The sequence below is a fragment of the Nyctereutes procyonoides genome, unplaced genomic scaffold (assembly GCF_905146905.1).
Source record: "Nyctereutes procyonoides isolate TBG_1078 unplaced genomic scaffold, NYPRO_anot_genome, whole genome shotgun sequence".
Lineage (NCBI taxonomy): Eukaryota > Metazoa > Chordata > Mammalia > Carnivora > Canidae > Nyctereutes > Nyctereutes procyonoides.
In genome coordinates this window covers 21,197,552-21,218,151 of record NW_026575037.1, presented here as the reverse complement: position 1 = coordinate 21,218,151, position 20,600 = coordinate 21,197,552, and the positions used below count along the sequence as shown (strand labels likewise).

The 20,600-nt window shown below is 49.6% G+C and overlaps 1 protein-coding gene across 1 annotated transcript; it reads right to left on the bottom strand.

Annotated features, from left to right (window-relative positions):
• Positions 1–2,383: 2,383 nt before the first annotated feature.
• On the bottom strand, positions 2,384–20,600 carry PIGR (polymeric immunoglobulin receptor). The gene is made up of 11 exons (XM_055319116.1): positions 20,445–20,600; positions 14,106–14,201; positions 12,623–12,967; positions 10,602–11,255; positions 9,021–9,353; positions 8,106–8,429; positions 7,055–7,226; positions 6,567–6,688; positions 5,345–5,476; positions 5,145–5,212; positions 2,384–4,063 (listed from the first exon to the last, which is right to left on the bottom strand). Exons 2-11 carry the CDS (start codon positions 14,146–14,148, stop codon positions 3,968–3,970), a joined length of 2,289 nt encoding a protein of 762 aa, XP_055175091.1. The 5' UTR covers positions 14,149–14,201; positions 20,445–20,600; the 3' UTR covers positions 2,384–3,967.

Here is a 20,600-nt window from a genome sequence, read left to right as displayed (position 1 = left end):
TTCCCGCTTTCCGAGAACTTGGACCGCAGGCTTGCCTGTGAGCCACTCTGCAGGAACGGGGCCTCTGGAAGGTTCACCTTTACTGCTAGCCTACTCCTGGCTTTGTGGTACAACAAGTGGTAAGACTTCTGCCCTGAATATGGCTCTACTTCTGTTGGTACTCTAAGGTTAGAACCCTGATCCGTAGGATTTGGCATGAATTTTAATGTGACTTATAAGAAAAATCTGGAATTTAGAGTATTCCCCTCCACACATCTAATCAAAGACTTCTGACTCTAGTAGGGTGGATTGGCTGCCCATTTTTTTTAAAATCAGCCTTATGAGGGACATTTCCACTCGTGGAATCTTACAGTACCATCTTCCTTCTCCTACCGTTTCAGCTCCCCCGGCCAGCTGGGGGCCAGAGGTCTCAGTTTTACGTCACTTCTCTTGGTGTGCCCCCTGTCTCCTCAGATATGTGGTCTTTCTGAGGTGATCTCTTATATGATTTTTATTGTGTAGACTCCCCGGTAGAGTTCGTCATTTCAGAGAAGCTGATGGGGTGGGGTGGGAGGACTGTCCTTGTTTCTCTGCCTGGGGACCAGCTTCAAGACCTTCCCACAGTCAGCTCCTCTCTGCTGTCTACTGTCCTGAGGAGAAATGTTCCATCCTGACTCTTGGGAAAGTCTTGGAAAAATGACGTATACATCTTTACACACCCAAACCAACGACTATCAGCAGATATTTCAGCCACTATTGGGTCTTAGTATTATGGAATCATTATATTACATAATAGATTTTTGAAAAGAAAAAAAATCAAGATAATTCAAGGACTTGAGGTTTTTTTTTTTTATCGTCAGAAATATTTCAGTGGTTTTCTGAGTGTTTGCTGGACACCGATCGCTGCTATTTGGTTTATCATTAATCCCGCAGTTGATTCAGCACTGGGCTGAATAGTGTCCTTCCAAAATGTACGTCCACTGGAATCTCTGAATATGACCTTATTTAGAAATGGGCACTTTGCAGAGGGAATTCTTTAAGATGAGGCCAACTGGATTTGGGTGGGTCCCAAATCCAATGACAAGGGTCCTTGCAGGACACTACACCACGTGAAGACACAGAGAAACACAGTGGGAGAAGGCCAAGGGGGGATGGGGCAGAGGTTGGAGCAGTGCAACTGTGAGCCAAGGATCTCTGAGGATTGCTGGCGGCCCCTGGAAGCCAGGAGAGAGGCCGAGCCTCCTCACAGATTCCCCCTCACACCTTCTGAAGGGCTCAACCCTGCAGACATCTTGATTTCAGGCTTCAAATCTCCAGGATGGTCAGACACTAAATTACGGTTATATTAAGCCACCCAGTTCATGGTACTCTGTTACAGCCACCCTCGGAAATCAATACATTCCCCCAAACTAGTGACTTTTTAACCTATGAGATATCCCATTTCAACTACAGACCAGCTCCCTTCTTCATGAAAAGATTTAAGGTGGACTTGGGGTAGTACGTGATTATACTGCTATCTCCTATTTATAATATCAATTCAGAATCATGTAAGATTGTCTATGGCTTTAGTGGCATTTCTTGGCCTTTGATTCTAGGGACTGGGATAGGCTTTGTGAGCTCAGGATTGGCTTGTGGGTTATTGGCATTAGTACGGATGCTGCATCTTAATACTTCTGCCCCAGGCATGATGCTTTGCAGGTCGGGGAGCAGCTTCCAGGGGAGAAAGGAGCGATAGGTTCTGATGGACCTTGTAGTTTTGGTTCTTCTGGAATGATGGTCCATTATTATATGGATTGATGGTCCATCGCCATTATAGAGAACAGAGAAATAAACATTTCTGAAGACCACCTCTCTGGGTCGGGGTGGAGCCGAAGGCTCTGAACGAGGTCATGGTCCGGGAATCAAGCCCGGGACCTGCAGTTGGTAGAGCAGGAGGGGGAACCAAGGAGGAATCTGAAATCTGAGTCTTGTCAGGGGTAGGCTTAGAAGCACAGCGTGTCAGAGGCAGTATGTTCGAGATCAATGTGGAAGTAAAGTTTCTGCCCCACATCAGGCAGGATAGAAGCCTGGAAGGAACTTTCTCCCAGAGGGAATTCTCATGTACAGAGGCCCTGAGGATGAGTCTGGCACGGGGCTGGGGCTTACAGGACATGACAAGGTGCAGTGCCAGAACCTAGGAATGGCCTTGCGGACAAGAGGGTCCTTTATGTAATTGCTGTTCCCCAAGACACTTTGGGTCAACTGTTCTAAAAGCTTGGTTATCATTTAACTAGCTTCTAGTTAATATTTCTATGGAGGGAGTTGACTCATTTGGTTACTTGATTTTTTATTAATAGCCTCTCCATCTGGGAGGGTACCCCAGGAAGTTATGAGATTCAAGGTCAAGTATTCCATGGATGCTTAGCAAAGATTTTTTTTTAATGCCAAAGAGAAGCACAGTTACATTTGCTTTTGGTGTATTACATTCTATAACACAGAACTTTGAGGTTCTGACCATTGGTGGAGACCCCAAATACTTCTTTTATTGAAGATCATCTTGGTCCCAGTTGTAGGCAGTCTGCTAGCCTCCCTCAGGCCAGCATTGGAGGTGGGGGGAACTTTGACTAAGGGCCACAGAGTGGGGTGCCTAAAAGTGGGACCAAAGCAAAATACTCTGAAGGGGTTGTCTGGGAAATGGAAAGTATGGGGACAAATGCAGTCTGAGCCTTCTTGGTGGCAATCACGGTCTTTAATTATCAATGAAGTCACATTTTTGATTTGTAAGCAAGTGTCAGCTGGTAGGTGCTGGTGGAAGTACAGAGCTCAGAGGGGAAAAGACCTTAAACCTTAGCTCTTTGGAGATCAGCCCCTCCCTGGCATCATCAAACACCTCCTTTCATTCCCTTTCCTTGGAAACTCTTGGCATAAGTGGCTTCACATAAGTGGCTTATCCACGTAAGTGTATAAAAGAGTGGCCAAACACTCTTTTGGGTCATCTGAGTGACAGAAAGGGAAAAGAGTCCTCCTCCCTGGGAGGGGGGGGAGACATGTGAAAGACCAGTCTCCATTATGTTTTTCTCTTCCTCTTCCTCCTCATTATTCTAAAACTCTGCCTCCATCAGGAGTGCAGGGGCTCCTGTAGAGAGAGCTTCCTGGCCAAGAGGACAGGAGATGCCACCCCTGGTTTTGACACTAGTTTATGCTACATGGTACCTTCAAGCAAACCTCTCCACCTCTCAGGACCTCAATTTTCTCTGCTGTGAAATGGTTAGCATGTGTGTTTATGATTCCTTGTGTGTATGCCCATGTTACATGATCCCTCAGGCCCTAGGACTCCAGACAGGTTATGATTTCTCCCACTATGGGCGGAGGTGAGTGTCCCTGGTGAGGATTTCAGGCCTTGGTGAGTATAACTACACTGAGAAGAACTGCAGCTTCCGAGGATTCAGTGGTGTTTACCTAAAGGCTGTTGGCTGGGTCTGTGGTCTCTGTCCCAGTGTTTAGAAGAGCACCTTGATTCTAGTGCGTATCCAGATATGTATTTGAAGGAAAAAGAAGAGAAAGAAGGAAAAGATGGAAGGGAGGAAAGAAGAGAAGATGGAAGGGAGGGGGACATGGAGAGAAGGAAGGGTGGAGTGGAGAGGACAATCCCGTTGAGGATCCCATTAGAAATGTGCAGAAAAGCCTTCTTTCTGAACTTAGCTCCCCACCCATGTGATCTGCCTTTTTTCTGAAAGGTGCCTCTAAGATCTTAATTCTCCTTCTATATCTTGCGTTCTCTTGTTAAAAGAAGCTGCAGAGGGAACCCCTCTGGACCCCTCAACCCCACCAGGAACAGTTAGGCCAGGTTTGGGTACTAACTGAGTAGGGACCAGCAAATCCTCTGAGCGCAGGTAGGAAAGTGGAGTGTGAGTGCAGTGAAGCCCCCTGGAGCTGAGGTCCCCTGAGGATCAATATGATTCTGAAGGCGATTGTCATGAGTGGTGGGAGAGGAGAGAGCAGCTGGCGCCTAGGCTTCCCCGTGGCCCTCCTGGACGTCGGCAGCCATGTTGTTGGTCTGGAGCAAGAAGGCGGTGTAGGCCATGTCGGCTTCCTCCTTGGAGGACTAAGGGGGCAACAGGACAGGAGTCAGTGTTTGGGACACTGGCTCAGGGGGTGGGGGTGGGCGGGAGAGTAGGCACTAAATATCCTGAATCCATAATCTTGGCCTAAGCAATCCAAGCCTGTGTTGCCCTATTGCTCTTATTCTAGTTCCCCGTGGTCACCAAGGACTAATTTTGAGAAGCGGAAAGTTACAGTTTCTAAAAATATCTCCCCTTGTCTCACTACCGTCTTCTGACACATAGAGTGGAACCACCTCTGTTGCTGGGGCCTGTCCCCGGAAGCTCTGCCCACACAGTCCACAAGCGAGGTGCTCTAGGCTGGTGTTAGCCACATTGGTTCATGTTTTTCTTTTACCACCTGCTCCGAGATGGAGCTTGGCAACGACACAGAGCTGGAGGAGAAAGCCATCTCCAGGACCAGCTTAATCCCCTACTTGTTCCAGATTTGGGCGGCTCTGCTGCTTCCAGGGAGAGTCCATATGATAGCAAGCATCAACACCCTGGGATTAAGGAGACACAGGGGGTAGGAGGAGGGTGATATGTGACCCAGTGCCGGGAGTCACTTCTGGTAGGATTGCGAGTTATATGGCACTTGGTTGGGGCGGGGAAGGGCTTCTGGTGACTACCAAATTGCCCAATGCCAGCAAATGTCTTTCAAACCCAAGCAGAAGGCTGGTGCTGAGCAAATGCTCAAGGGAGGCTGGGTGGCGTCAAGTGCACGGGTTCCGGTTCGCAGCCCAGGAGAAAGATCCACCTAATCACCAGCATTTGACATTTGACCTTTCCCACCCTGTGTCTGCAGCGTCTATGCACTTTCTTCTTAACCCTCAGCCTCGCTGCCTCCCACGTGTTCGTAGCCCATCAGCTCACCCCCTCCCCCTGCCTCAGCCACACAGGTGCCACAAGCAATAAGACACATCTTGTCCTCCAAAAGTTCTCCCGAGCACGATTTCCACTACCTTCCCTATTCTGACATCAGCCCCCACCCACGTTGAGGTAGTTTCTTCTGAGGTCTCACTGCTGTCCCTCATGTTGCACTTCCTTGTCACACAATGAGGCCTCCCTCCCCCTCCTCACTCTTACTCGTTTTGCCTTCTTGGGTTCTTCGGACTCCATGGTCTTCTCGGTGGTGGTGGTGGCAGCACTGCACTCTGAGGAGCAAGGGGGGGGGGCAGGTTAGCCTTCACTGGCCTTATATTCCCACCCCAGAGGCAGGGTCAGGTCTAACTCTTGCTCTCCCAGGGAGGGGTGTGGTCAGGCATTCCCCTGAGTGAGAGACCTACCATCATGTCCTTCGAGAGTTGTCTCCTGAATGACTTGAGAGGCTCCCATGTTGTCATTGGCACCAAAATCCCTGGAGTTCTCAAAGTCTGACATGCTAATGTCAGTCCTGTAGCTTCTAATCGAAATCCGGTCTGTCCAGGAGAAAGAGGAGTTGGCGGAGGGACAGAGGACATATGCGGGCAGGATGTGCTGCCGCTGAGGGAGCCCCGCAGCATAGCTGGAGGGGGCAGCACGGAAGGTCGCTAGTCTCTGAGGACCCAGAGCAGAATGGAAATGATCAGAGTCTCCTTCACCCTTCCCTTCTCACGGAGAATCAAGACTCAACAACCCCTGACCTTTCTTTTTCTTTTCTTTTTTCTTTTTTTAAAGATATATTTATTTACTTATTTATTGATAGGGAGAGAGAGAGAGAGAGAGAGAGAGCGCATGGGAAGGTGATGGGGGGATCCCTGGGTGGCGCAGCGGTTTGGCACATGCCTTTGGCCCAGGGCGCGATCCTGGAGACCCGGGATCGAATCCCACATCTGGCTCCTAGTGCATGGAGCCTGCTTCTCCCTCTGCCTATGTCTCTGCCTCTCTCTCTCTCTCTCTGACTATCATAAATAAATAATAACTTAAAAAAAAGAATCTTAAAACATAAATTAAAAAAAAAAAGGCGGCGATGGGGCAGAGGGAAAGTGAGAGAAAGGGAGAGAAGCCAAAAGCGATGCCCAATGTGGGGCTCAACCCCACGACCCTGAGATCATGACCCGAGCTGAAACCAAGAGTCAGATGCTCAACCGAATGAATCACCCAGGCACCCCAACAACCCCTGACCTTTCAAAGCATAGTGCTTCCTTCTGTCCTTGCATCAGCCCTGTGAGGCACTTATTACTATTATTACCCCAAGTCCTGGGGAAACTGAGGCATGAAGTGGGGATACCCGAAGTCACACAGCCAGCCAGTTCTCAAAGTAGGCCAGAAGCGTCATTCCCCCTGCATCCTGAGTTCCTCCTCCTGGCCTCTGAACGTGGGCCCTGAGCCATTACAGGTGGCCTTCCAGAGACAGCAGCACTTAATGGGAATTTCGAGTACGAGCTCATCTTTGCCCACCCCACTCTCCCAGAACGCTTTCTCAGGGACCGTGGCAGCCCCACGCTGAAGGCAGCTAAGCACCCTGGTGAGGCCCAAAGGCTCAGGATTGGAGATGGAGGGTGGGGCAAGGGCATCCCGGGTACTCACCGACATTCTTCCTATGCCGCGCTCTGAGCACCGCCACTACCACGGCCCCCACTGCCAGCACCAGGCCCAGGGGCACCAGGGTGGAGAGAAGCACTTTGGAGCTCCCGCTTTGTCCTGCGGAGCTGGAAAAGGGACTGAGTTAGTCACTGGAAGGGAAGCCTGGGGTCCCAGGATGTGCCAGCAGGTTGGGTCCCACTAGCTTCCATCCCCTCCTCTTGATACAGCCCCCCAGGTCTCCTCTTGAAAGGAGACTTTCCAGACATGGCAAAGGTGGGGACTGGGCCTTCTCTGCATCTCAGGCCTGGGAAATTGAACTGAACGGTGGACACCACCTTGGCCGCAGGAGAAGGGTAGAGAGCACCACCGGCCCCTCCTGCGCACAGACCAAGGCACTGAGGGCTGCTCCACCAGTGAGAGGCACACGGGCTCTCCTCCGTGGTCCCCACGGCCCAACCTCAGGCCCCCTCCTCTGGGAGGTTCTCTCTCACCTGCTGGTGTCTACGGATGCTCTGTTCCCACCAGCAGCGTCTCCAGTCTCCACTGCTACGTTGTCCACCAAAAGCCTGGGATTCTGAACGACTTTCCTCTCAACCTTCCGGACATTTGACTCTACTGCCTCCTCACCAGGAGCAGCATTCACCTGGCTGACATCTTGGGACCCTGGAAAAAGACGGGGGGGGGGGGGGGCTGGATTATTGTTCTCTCTCTGTTTTCACTCCTTGAGGTTAGGGAAACCGAGGAGAGGGATTTCATTAGCAATCACCGCGCCAGGGTGAGGTCTCGAGGCTCTTAGAGTCCAGGAGAACTAGAAACAGATGGCCCTGTCCCATTCACACCAAATTCACTTCCGTCTATAAGGCTCCACGGCACAGATCCGGCTCTGCCTGAGGGCTGACCCATCATTTGGAGACAGGGAGATTTTTCTGTTTTTGAAATCCTGCCCCCAGGTCTCCTGATGGCAGGGCTGAGTGCAATCATGCTGCCCCCTGCTGGTAGCTTGGCAATGGGCCCCTCAGTGAACCAGACCAGTGGGACCCAGACACAGTAGGATTTCTAGAGGGACTAATCATACCCCATAGGGATAAAACATTTCATGCGACGTATTAAAAAGAGCCTTAAAATGCAAACATGCTAGAAGAAGTTGCCTTAATTTTCTCCATCAGATCTTATACATGAAGATATCTGGCCCTCTTTTGAGAGTAGGCTTTGGCAGAGTATAGTGCATGGGATAATGACTTTGAAATTCCACTGTGTAGATTTCTTTTATAGAAAGGGCTTCAAAATAGCTTGAAGGGGCAACCACTGGATTTGTCTTGAAGCTGAGGTTGTATGGCAAACCCATTTTTTTTTTTTTGGTTTGTACGTTTATTTCAGATGCTCCTTATAGAGGATAAATGAGACTAGATAGAGGATAAGTCTCCCCCTGCTTCCAGTTTCTTGTAGCCAAACCTGGGAGCCACCTCCGTTGGAATAGCTGGTAGGTAGGAGGCTGCTCTGGTGTCCTGGGGAGCACAGACCATCTTGTCTTCAGAGACTTACCTTTTACCCTCTCCTTGACTGCCACATAGACAGCCATGGTCTCTCCGTATCGGAGGCCGTTCTTCACTCCACACCAGTACCAGCCTTCATCCTCCTTGGAGACTGGGTCCAAAGACAGAGAAACGATCTGGCTATTCTGGTCACAGTTCACGAAGGCGTCGCTGGGCCCTTCGCCTTGGCTGGGCAGGATTTTGCAATCTTTTTTACTCCATTTGCACCAGTATTTCTCATAGGTGTAATATTTGCATGGGAAGTGGCAGGGGAGCTTCAAAGTCTCTCCCACCAAAGCAGTGACATTGTTGGGCACCTTGAGGCTTGGTTCTCCTAGAGCAGGGAGGGAGAAAGAGATAGGCACACAAGTTGGCATTGGTGATACTGCAGGAAAGTGGGTATGGCGGGGACCTTTGGGTATGGCGGGGCCTTTGTCCATGGCCTATTTCCTCTCTGGATAGCATTATAAATAAATACATTATACTGGATGCATAAAGAATGTAATTATGTGCCCATATAATAATTATTATTGATGACCCTCATGCATTAATCTAGACTAACACACTGATCTAGACTCTCACACATTGACCTCAGTTTGCTTTCCTTGTTCTTCTCTTCTAGCCTCAATACAAAGAGCTGTACTCTGCTTCAGCTGGTGGCACATATACTGTAAAAGAGGCCAATGTTTTTGATAATAAAAGGTGCAACATGTGGTAGTTCGGAGAGCGCGGGGTGTGCACAGGAAAGGGTACCTGTTACAGTCATGAAAACATATGTCGACAGGTGGGCCCTCTCCTGAGGTCTGTCCCATCAGTGAGATGGGAGGAAGGTGGTTGAGGGAGATGTCACTGCTGACTGGTAGGTCCTAGGGCTGCCCACCACCACCACCACCCCCGCCTTCCCTTGGCCCAGTTCAGCTCTTACCTTCAACAATCTGGAGCTTCACCATGGACCTCCAGTGAGTATCGCCGTTGGTCAGACACCAGTAGAAGCCAGCATCGTTGGCGGTGAGCTGGTTGAGGATGACCGTGTAGGTGCCATTGCCTGGCTCTTCATGCAGTGCGAGCCTGCCCTTGTACTGCTCCGTAACCCCCCCATCACTCTCCACCAGAGATTGGCAGAGGCCATTTTGAGTGTCTTCCCAGCGACACCAGTACTTCAGGCTGTTTGTTTCCTTAGGCTTGTAGGGACAGAACACCGCCACAGAGCCTCCGACCACACCTTTCACCACAGAGGGGCTAGGAGGAATTACGGTCTCTAGAAGTACAGGCAGAGATGGAATGGAACATTACCAACATGGAACAGGCCGCCTCCTCCCCATGGTCTCCGCGAGGGTGGAGAGTCAGGTGTAGATTATTTGCCTCATTCTGCTCAGAAAATGAGAAGGAATTTCCTAATGTCACAGAGCTGGAGACGTGCAACCAGACTCCAGTGACCTTCACCACTCGTCTGGGTCTCTTGTTTCCTCTCCCCACCTTATTCTGTGCAGAGAATGGGAGGAGTTTAAGGAGAGACCATCAGTTCTTCTCTTTGGGCTTCTTATAAAATCTCTAAGTTTTTGGCTGTTTATTAGCTCATCCTGTAACAATGACCAGATGGTTTTTCTCCAAATTAAGAAAATACATTTAGGATTTGGTGCGATTTAAAATATAAACTGTGTAGCACAGAAGCTTTACTTGCTGAAGACCCCGAGGGCCATCTCAGAAAAAAAGATGGCCATTCTCCAAAAAACTAAAGCTGACATCCAGTGGGAGCACTGGATGACAAGATGCTGAGGAATGTGGTGAGGATCAAGCTAGATATACAAGTGACGAGCAAGGAATGGGAGCCCCTTAAGCAAAAAGTCACAAGTGACAATCAACTGCAAGTACTGGTTTGCTGTTTCTCATGAGGGTAACTATGCAGGGTGCTCCCAGGTGAGAGGCAGCAGGGATCGAATGACTTCACCACCTTGCTGGCTTGCCAAACTAGAGCTGAGTAGGCCAGGTGGTGGAATAACAAATACCCCTGTGAGATGTTGAAGGGGAAAGTTAGAGGCTGGGGCATTGCCTTCCTGGGAGAGCGCTAAGACCAAGATAAGCCAAACTTTCTCCCATTCGAATGTGAGGGATGAGGTGCCATCCTGCTCAAAAGACAGGGAGAAGGGACAGGTGGCCCTTGCAAGCTCTGCCATGGCACTGGGATTCCATGCTAAGTCCTCATAGTGGCTCTCTGAGCCCCAAACAACCTGCAGTCTTGCCTCAATGAGGAGTGTCCCTTTCCTTCTCATTAATCAGGGACAGCCATCAAAAGGCCTTTGACAGAGAAGAATTAGTAAATAATGCAAGGCTGAGACTGTGTTTTCTTACTCTCCTGTCCAGCTGTCCACATAGCATGCAGTTTAAGGCTCGATGGGGAGCAGATGACACTGGCGACTGTTGGATATTGGATAGACTCATAGGGTGTGAGGCAGGCACCCACCTGCTGGGCTGACTCCCCTCTTCCCCTCCCCGTCTCAGGTCTCACCTTCATTGACAAAGAGTTGCCAGGCCTGGATGGATGAGCCTTTGTGAGGCTCGCCATCAGAATGGGCACCACACAGGTAGTTCCCTGCATCCTCTTTCCTCAGGTTGGTGATATGCACGCTGAAGGAGCTCTTGTTCTTGGGAATGAGCAGGATCCTGCCCTCAAAAGACTGATCCTTCTTCCCCAGGGTGTTGATGACCACATCGCAGGCTTCCTCATTGCTCATCCGGCACAGAAATTTGGCCATATTTTCCACTTCGGAGCCCAGGGCACAGTCAAAGATCACGGAGCCCCTCAGATCTCCATAAAGCAGTTTAGGCTCAGGCTTCAGCACTTGGAGGTCAACGTTGCTCTTCTCACCAACGGTATCTTCCCCAATCTGGCAGACGTACCTCCCAGCATCACTGAGCTGGACTTGCTTGATAATGAAGCTGAACACTAATTGGTTGGTGCCCATAATTTCGAGCTCTATTCTGTCACCATAGTCAGAGTTGACTGTCCCAGTGGAGTCAATGACTGTGACACAGCCCTTGTCTGTCTTCTTACACACAGACTTCTTCTTCTCAGAATTCTCAGGCTTGAAAGGGCAGTTGATGGTCACTGTGCCACCCAAGTCAGCTGTGTAGACTTCAGTGTCACCTAGGGGCCCAGGACCTGCAAGATAAGGGGTGATTTCACTTTCTTGCAACACAGGGCAGCTCAGTATTCCCAGTGGGGGTCTGGGTGTGCCTATCACCTTCATTGCCCTCCTTCCCAAAGGGACACTGTCAGAATATGTCTTCCAAGACCCAGCCTTATTGCTGTCTCCTCCGTGAAGCCCCTCCACAAGCTGACACTAGTCTCTTCTTCCTCTGGGCTCTCATGACACTTATATCTGTATCTCTTATTACAATCTGATCTCGCATAGAGTTAATTATGTTCCCCACAGTCTGGAAGTCCCTTGAGAGCAAAGACACGCTTTACACAAGTTTGACTCCCCTGCAGTGCCAGGCGTGATGCCAATACAAAGTAGGTGCCCAAATTAATGTGTGTTGAAATTAAACAGAATGAATGTTCATATAAGGTGATGGATTTCAGTACATTGTGATAGAAATTTCTAAAATTTACAACCGTCCAGACATGGAATGAGCTGCTTTGTAAAGTAATGAATTTCTGCCACTTAAAGTGTTTAATCAGATGCTGTATATTCATTGTCCCCAGCGTTCTTCCAAGCATCCTGTATAGGGTCAATTCCAAGCTCTCCTCAGCTCTTAAAATTCTTCCATTTTATGACTCTCCATGACCACCTGAATGAACTCTTTATTCAGTTCACAGATAAAACTGGGCATATCCCAAAGGAATAAAACATATCTTTGAGAATCCTTCCAATTTTCTTCTCTTAAGACCGCTTTCTCTCTTAATTTCCCTTGATTATCTAAAATGCCCTTTGTTGTTGAACCCTTGTCAGAAAGATCTTTCCTATTTTTCTCTTTCCTCAACTAGAACAGGCTTGTTCGTGGACCACTCCTTCAGGAACTGATCATTTAATTTATGCTGAGGGTGTTGATGGCCTAATGGGTACCAGGTTTAAAAAAAAATGCATTTCGTAAGAAGCCTTCTGGTGACCTAAGTTCTTAATTTGAAGGTTACACTAATGGCAGGAATGTGAGGATCCCTATAAATCTCTCCCTGCCTTTTCTGTCTCTCTCAGCTCAAAGACCTCTTGCCACACCTACAGCAAACACAGTGAGAGAACTTGTCCTCCTGATGCTCTTCTAAGCTACTGCCTTGGTAAAACCCTACAATGTTACAGGCCTTGAAGACCTAGAAAGTGTACCCATCACCCCCAAGGAGATCCCATCTGTCTCATTTCCGGGTTCTATTATGAAGAGTCCTTGCCTCTGGGAAAAGAACTCACAGCCTTCCCTACCCCGTGCCAGACACTCTTCCCTCTCAGGAAATTCTTCCTCAAGCCCTCCCATTGCAGCTGAGATGAGTCCCTCTCACTCTTCCAGAGGAGTCCAGGGAACCTGGATTCTTACCCTTGCTGACTTCCAGGCTCACATCAAAGGACAAGCCTCGGCTGTTAATGCCCAGACCACACTTGTAGCGCCCAGAGTCATTCTGGGTGAGGTGGTCAATGTTCATCACAAATGTGCTGCTGTCTGGGAAGTTGGTGATGTTGGCTCTGCCCTCGTAGTCCTTGGAGACGTAGCCGTCCGAAGAGATGAGGGTTGTGCAGCGGCCCTTGGCTCCCTGCCGGCACCAGTACTTCCGGGTGTGCCGGTTGACAGAGGTGGCTGGATAGTAGCATGTGATGGATGCTGAGCCACCTTCCACACTGTTCACTTCCTGGGGACCGAATATGGGACTCTTCGTGGAGACCACTGTGGGGACAAAAGACAGAGGTTTTTCTGAGGCCCTGGGAGGTAAAGCCTATTGAAAAGATCCAGATAGCCTGCCCCAGGAGATGAATATTCTCCCCAGCACATGTGCCTTCTGTGGATTATTTGTTGTGTTCTACAGTGGGACAACTGCTACTAGAAAACGCTACATGATTTACTGCAATTGGGTAAAATGGTTGATTAATCATTATTAAACTCTAACTGTAACACATTAAAGATCACCATTTTAAGGACAATGGAACAGCAAACTTATTTAATGATATCCTTGTTCATTAAAAAAAAGGGCACTTTGGGGATCCCTGGGTGGCGCAGCGGTTTAGCGCCTGCCTTTGGCCCAGGGCGCGATCCTGGAAACCCGGGATCGAATCCCACGTCGGGCTCCCAGTGCATGGAGCCTGCTTCTCCCTCTGCCTGTGTCTCTGCCTCTCTCTCTGTGTGTGTGACTATCATAAATAAATAAAAATTAAAAAAAATTTTTTTTAAAAAAGGGCACTTTGTGGGGACTACTCCATTGCATTTGCTATTTTCTTTCTTTCTTTCTTTCTTTCTTTCTTTCTTTCTTTCTTTCTTTCTTTCTTTCACACAGAGAAAGAGGCAGAGGCATAGGCAGAGGGGGAAGCAGGCCCTCTGCAGGAAGCCCGATATGGGATTCGATTCCAGGACCCCGGGATCGCGCCCCGAGCTAAGGCAGACGCTCAACCATTGAGCCACTCAGGGGTCCCTATTTTCTTATATTTCCAAAAACATTTTGTAGATTCTTTTCTCTTTTTCTTTTCCCAGATTAAAATATTGACAGCCAAGAAGGATAAGTCATTTCCTCAAAACCCCAGAGCAACTTATAGGGATGTCTGGTTCGAGGTCAAGGTCTTTTTTTCCGCCCTCCTGGGGAAGACCTGGTGAAGACTCCTGGCCTTGAAATGACGAATTGCCATTCCTGTTCCAGACCCCCAACACTTGGTCATTGTGGGTTTTTTTGAGACATGACCTTTCTGCGTCGTCTGTGTGACTCCTCCTCAAGGGAGTGCAAGTTTTGAGAGTGACATCCCTGGGTATAGGCATGATTTCAGTGTTCCCAGGGAACTGGGTCCTGGACGGATGGGCCAGGGCCTGAAAGACGCACCTGGAAAGACAGCCAGCAGGCAGGCGAGGAAGAGGGGCCTCATCGCTAGTGGCTCCTGAGGGGGCTGTGCCACCCAGGTAACTTCTTTGTGGGAAGCTGAAAGACAACAATACAAAAGATGACAATCTTGTATTTTCCAAGGCCAATTAGGCCGTCGAGTTCCTGTAACACCTGTTTGGTGTTGTACCTCCAGTAACTGACATAAATCCTTTTGAAAGAATGAATGGCTCCGCCTTTCCCATTACACTTCCAAGTCCCATTATCCCACGGTGCTTTTTATTCCTTAATAGTTATGTGTCGATATTTGTCTTCTCAACTAAGCTGCACGTTCCTTTTGGGGTAAGGACACAGGTGCCATTTTTCCTATGTCCCCATCCGGGAGGCATGGTCCTAGGCAAGATCTGTAAGATCTCAGGAATAGCTCACTGGATGAGTGGTTACAGCAACAAGCGGCCCCATCTCTCTGTTTCAGCTGGGGCAGGGGGTGCAGTCTGAGGGTCCCAGGGATCGGCCTCACTGCAGCCCAGAGGAGGAAAGAGGGGGACAGAGGAACGCCACTTTCCCACGGACTTCAGTAGGCTTTAACCTTTGGAGTGGACTTGACAATGAGAGCATTAAGGGAGAAAAACCATGTCAACAAGCACAGGGCAGTAATGAGGACCTATAAAGATAAGGAGGCTCTAAGCACTAGGAAGCCCAGGGAGTGATCTCCCAGCCTCCCCTTACCACCCTCACCCCTGCTCCCGCCCCCAGAGACTCCCTTCATTTGCCTGAGCCAAAGGCAATAGAGCTGTTTGTCTTGGTTATTTCTTTTCCGTGGGGGAATTCCCCAGCAAGGAACCTTTTTATTTCCTTGTGCAGATAAAGGCACTCTGTTTCTCCAGTTCTTTGGAAGAGTGAGGAGTGTGGGTTAGGGAAGGAGGGCACAGATATGGGTGTCAGGTGGCAGCCTGACGTTTTCTTGATTCCAGTTAATTGCCCCGGACCTTTCATACGAGGCCAATGATTAACTTCTAGGGTAGGTTCTTAGCCAAATGCCAGCATCAGCTCCAAACTGGATACACTCGGGAGATGCTGGCTAGGGGAACCATCCGAGGGGACACTATGGGTCACCATGAGAGAGACTTCCAGGTGGGACCAGATGTCAGAAGGCTGAGAAGTCTGTCTCCTCTGGAAGGTTTGGAGTGGGCCGGCTGCAGAGACCCAGGGAAATTACCACCTGCAGTTTGCACTGGCCTTGAGGGCAATGACAAAATGCCACATGCTTTTAAGAGTCAAGCCAGCAGTGCTTTCCTTAGTTTTGGTTCCTCTTCTCACCTTTAGATAAGCAAGCTCCTTAATATTTCTCTGAGACAAGAATAGGTCTTCCCATGGGCTGAGCTGAGGGATGCAGTACCTCCTCTGGATTGATAAAAGTGATGCTCGCAGTTATTGAGAGGCAGATGCCTGCTTTTCCCAAGTTGGGGGCAGGTCGCAATTTCTGGCCCAGGTTTCCTCCATTTGTGACCTGCTTAAATGGCTGAGAATGTGCACCTGGGGAGAGGATACGCACACGGACCCATAACCCTTTGCACAGCCTCAGGCCAGGGACAAGAGCATCAGGTGTGCACAGCTGGGAAGGCAAAGCAGGCAGAGAATGACTTTGGTGAGGAACACAGTATAATCACAGGGGAGATGATGGGAGGGCGAGGGCGCCCCCGCTCTCAGGACTCTTCAAAGTCAAACTTGAAGCATAGTTTCTCTGCCAGCAGTTGAAAGGACCCTGGGACTTGAGTATCATTAGAGATCCCTTCCTCTCCAAACCAGAATTTTCTCTCAAACCTGGGAAATTCATGTCCCAGGGAGGCACTGGTCCATGGTGGTTGGAGCTGGTTTAAATAATTTGCTTAAGGAAAGAGCATAACATTTATTGGGCACCTACTATGGCACCATTTGGCTTTGCTAACTGCTTTTCTTTTATGACTTCATCCATCATCACAGCAATCCAAGAGGTAGATATAATTATCTTCATGTTGTAGATGGAAGAGCTAAACGTTGGAGAGATTTTTGGCCCCAAGACCCACAGCAGAATTGGGTTACCTACATGAGCAGAGGAACCTGTCCTTTGGGGAATCTACATAGGCTAGGGAATCATGCATGGAGGCACTTTTTCTTGTCCTCATAACAGGAGTTGTTCTATTTCCCAGCTAGATGGGATATTGTAAATCATTCTCATGTTCCCAAGTTACTGTCTCTGACACATTTATAACATGTCTACACAGTTGTGGATTGGGCCAGAGTTGTAGGCTATGCTGGAGAACAGAATTTGTTACCTTAAAAAACTAATCTAGCTGGTTCCCCTTCCATTATTAGAGTGACAGAACTTCAGCTCTACTAGCTTGGGATCCAAAACTTTGTCCATTGAATCTATAGTTTCCTTTTTTATTCAGAGGGAGAGGGATCTCCTGGACTAGGGCTTAGCATGGCTGCTGGTGGACCATATGGCCTTTAGCCACTCAGAGCTTTTCATCTGTTTGGTACAGAGCAGAGGGTCAGTCAGGGTTCTCACAGCCCCACGGGCTTGAGGGAGGACAGAAAGCGTGTACTACAGAGAAGAGACTGAATCCAAGTTGGCAGTTTCTGGCGACTTCCTGTGAGTGTGAGCTTGGAGGAGCAAGAAGTTTGGAGCTCAGAGGAGTGGGGAGTGACTGGCCTGGCTGGGGATGGGGCTTTCCTTGGCCTGGACTGAGAGGTGCCTGCCTATTTCTAGGAGAGGCACTGCCTGAGTCCATTTGGGACTATCCCTTCTATCTCCCTTGGGTGCAGGAGCAGAGCATATACTAGAGTGATCCCAGAAACTGCATTGTCACTAAGGGAGAGACAGCAGTCTGTGTGGTTTGGAAGGGCCTCAGGCTTGAAATGACAGGTAGGAGCTTAGGAGAGTTTATGTGATTTATAGAAGTCCTGGAGTGTGGGAGACTCTCCAAGTAAAGGCAACATTGGGGGAAGGGAATAAGAATTCTAGAAGGCAAGAAAATAGAGAGAGAACAGTCAAGGGGTCTGAAGAATGTATGAGCTAGAAAGATCCAAGACTTTCTAGTCCGGTCCCTGTCTAAAGTGGCCTGCATTTATGCAAAGTTTAAGCATAAATTAAGCATTTGAAATACCAGCTCCATAAAGCCCTGGGATTAAGCTTCGTAGATTTCCAGACGATCTTTCTGCAAAAATTTAGAACTCTGTTCTGGATTCCATCCCATCCTGATGCGTAAATACTTCTCTCGTCTGCTCCTGCTCCTGGAAGCCAGGGCCAACTGAGATCGACCTCTACAACCCTGAGGGGCCTGCATGAGAGCATCTGGCAACGACCAGCTGCTCAGCAAAGTCGAATGGGATTGGAAACGGTTACATCCCCATCCTGTCTGTGGGAAGGGTAAAGTCAGGGCTGATTTCCTTCACTTTGCCAAATGCCTTCTTGGTTTGGGGCATGCAAGGCAGAGTTGCATGAAGAGGAGCTTAGAGGATGGACGAGAACTCAGAGGTCCTGAGAGCTGTCACAGCCCCAGGAGAGCTGTATCACTTGGGCAAAATATGCTGGCTCAAATCCTTCATCTGTAAAATGAGCATCACGGTCTCTTGAATCTTATAGAGAGAAAGGCTTCTGTGGGACGCGGGAATATGGAGGGGATAATGGGATATGCATATGGAAGTGCTTTAAATAGCATGAAGTGCCCTTCAATTGTAGGAGGTTACAATCACTCTTAAGCACAAGGGAGTAGGGGGTCTGTGCACTTGACTTCCACGGGTGCTGTGCACGTGAGCGTGGCACACAGCATTAGCTCCACGGCTTGGTTAACAGCTCTCTCACTTGGGGGCTGTGTGATTTGGGGGCAGGGTATTTCAACTCCGTGAGCCTCAAGCCCTCATTTGTAAACTGGAGACAATTATACCGGGTATAGAGAATCATTATAAGGATTAAATGAAACAGCATATGCAACGTCCTTAGTATGGTGTCGGCTTAAAAAATGTTAGTTCCTTTCCCATCTCCCTCCTAAAATCAACACGGTCTTCTCCTTTCCCTGTTCTAGAGTGAGAAGACAATAGAAGTCTGTTCAGTGGGTGTCCTTTGAGGACTGGGGGTGAGCTACTCTGATTGGACCAGCATGGTCTGAAAGAGGAGAGTAGGTTCGAAATGGGAGATATAATTATAGCTAGCATATATGGAGTTATTTTCACGTGCTTCACCCGCGTTTCCCTCACTTATTCTCCCTCCTAAGGAGAGAGAATAAAATGGGCAAACCCCTTTCACTGATGAGACAATTGAGGCAGAGTGAAAAACCTGCCCAGAGTCACAAAGCTGGTAGGTGACTGCCATGGGATTCAAATTCAGGTACTCTGGACCAAGAGTAGAGGCGATGCTGTCTTGAAATGGAGAAGAAGAAGAAGCGCTCAGGAGAGGAAGGAGCTAGAAAGCCACTCTTAGATAAGTTAGTCCGGGTCTCTCCTCTTCACTTTTTACAGGAAAGAGAGTTCCTGTGAAGAGACACCTAAACCCAGAGGTAGGTGCCAACAGGGAAATTTCTTCCTAAAAGATAATAATAGCTGCTATTTATGTAGCCCCTACCACGTGTGAGGCATGCTATGTTTGTTTCCTGTAACTGGACCCATTGCCTCCAAAACTTCTTCCTACGTGGTCAATGCCAGGGACTTTGGGATCCCAGCCCCAGCCCACCCAGAGACAGGGCAAGACATATCTGAGGAAGGTCTCCGTCAAGTACATGCACGGCTAATATTACTTTTTTTTTTAAAGTTGGGTATTTTGTCTTTTTTTTTTTTTACATGATGTCAAAAGGTCCCCGTGACCATGGCAAAATGGTTATACCAAAATGTCACCTCCATACTTGCTGGGTGACCTTATACCACTCACAGTCACCCATTCACCCATGGAGGATTAGTTTCCTCAACTATAGATGGGATCGTGACACCTGCCTTGCCTACCTCCTAGATTTGTTTCAGGTGGGAATGAGGTGAAGCTGTGAAAGCCTGGGGTGCGAGACTTCACTACATGGAATTTGTGGTCTTCACACTATCGATAAAATAAAGCCACAGAGGTCTAGAGGTGATAAGAGGCCGGCAATGGTCACAGAGCTACTGGCTCTCCTGACTCCTGGTTCATTGCTCTTTCTGTTACGTCACCACGTCCAGGGCCAAGGAGAAGGCTGGATGGATGAAGAATCCAGAGCTGGCTCTGGGGGACCAGACGGCTGCCTTCTACCCTAACCCATGAATGGGCACATCTCCTCTCTAGAAGCTCAGGAACCCACCATTCCCCTAGTGAAGGGGGAGAGCGATGGCAGAGGCGTCGGGGCCACGCCACCCGCAGTTCTGGTGGCCCCAGGCCGGGCCAGTTGCCCAAGCGGAGCTGAGGGCGCTGGGAACGGAGCTTGTGCAACCGCTGCACTTGGGGCTGAGGGTCCCATGGCTGGCTGGGGATGCTGTCAGGATGGGCAAGGGGGGAGCATGGAGGGTGGGGGGCCTCCCGGCTGCAGAGCCGGGGGACGGGTGGAGCGCGGACTCAGAAGGCTGTATGTGCCTGGGAAGGTCTTGACCCATCTCACCCTGGGAGGACCTCCTTCCCCCACCCTAGCGAGGGCAGGGCGATATGATGGGACCTATGATGCCTCCGTATGCAGGAATCAACTAGAACAAAGCTAGGTTCAAACAGGAAAGGATCCCAGAGCCCCTCTGAGGCCCTGAAACAGGGGCTGCAGGCGCCCTCCCCAGAAAGGAGAGGTGGAAAGCCTCCAAGACCAGAGGGGCACCTGCTACGCGCCGGGCACGTGGGATGCAATATCTTATCCAGGTCTCTGTGGTGCTCAGTGAGTCCTGGGGTAGCTGAGCTAACTTGAAAAACACCCAACAATTGTCATTTTGCTCCGGAGGTTACAAAGCAACATGACACCTGTTTTCTCATGCGAACCCCGCATACCGGAGTGAGAGGTATTATTTGGATCCCCATTTTACAGATGGAGGAACTGAGGCTCCGAGAGCGATGGGGTGACTTGCTTAGGGTCACAAGGTTGAACTGCGGAGGAGTTAGTCGGGAATTCAGGGGACAAAGTGACTACACGTGCTGACCACGGACATTCCTCCTTCCCGGCAGTTGACACTTCGCAGAGAAGGGGTGGGGGCTCCCACGCACACGCGCGCCCTTGCTCACCTCTGGGCCGTGGCCCTCTGCTCCCCGACCGCTGGCTCAGCCACGCGGGCTGCGGCCCCCCGAGGGCCGAGGGTTGCCTACGCCACCATCCCAGGCCCTTCCCAGATGCATCCCTTCGCAGACCCCGGAGCAGCCACACTTACTTTATGCCACTTTCTCCTCTCCTGGCAAGTCGGTTTCGGGGGGCGCAGCCCACTGGCCAGTCCACAGCCTGGGGCTTTCCCAAAGTTGCCAGCAGGACACCGGATGGTGCTGCCAAAACTGAAACTGTGTGCAGGGCTTCACCCACACCTGGGCTC

What these genes read in the sequence shown, in the direction of transcription:
- PIGR (XM_055319116.1), bottom strand. Translation starts at nt 14,148, where the DNA reads ATGAGGCCCCTCTTCCTCGCCTGCCTGCTGGCTGTCTTTCCAG. An exon ending in CCTGCTGGCTGTCTTTCCAG is followed by an intron (nt 12,968 to 14,105) that starts GTGCGTCTTTCA and finishes TTGTCCCCACAG; the next exon opens with TGGTCTCCACGAAGAGTCCC. An exon ending in AGTCAAGGAGAGGGTAAAAG is followed by an intron (nt 7,227 to 8,105) that starts GTAAGTCTCTGA and finishes GTCTTTTTCCAG; the next exon opens with GGTCCCAAGATGTCAGCCAG.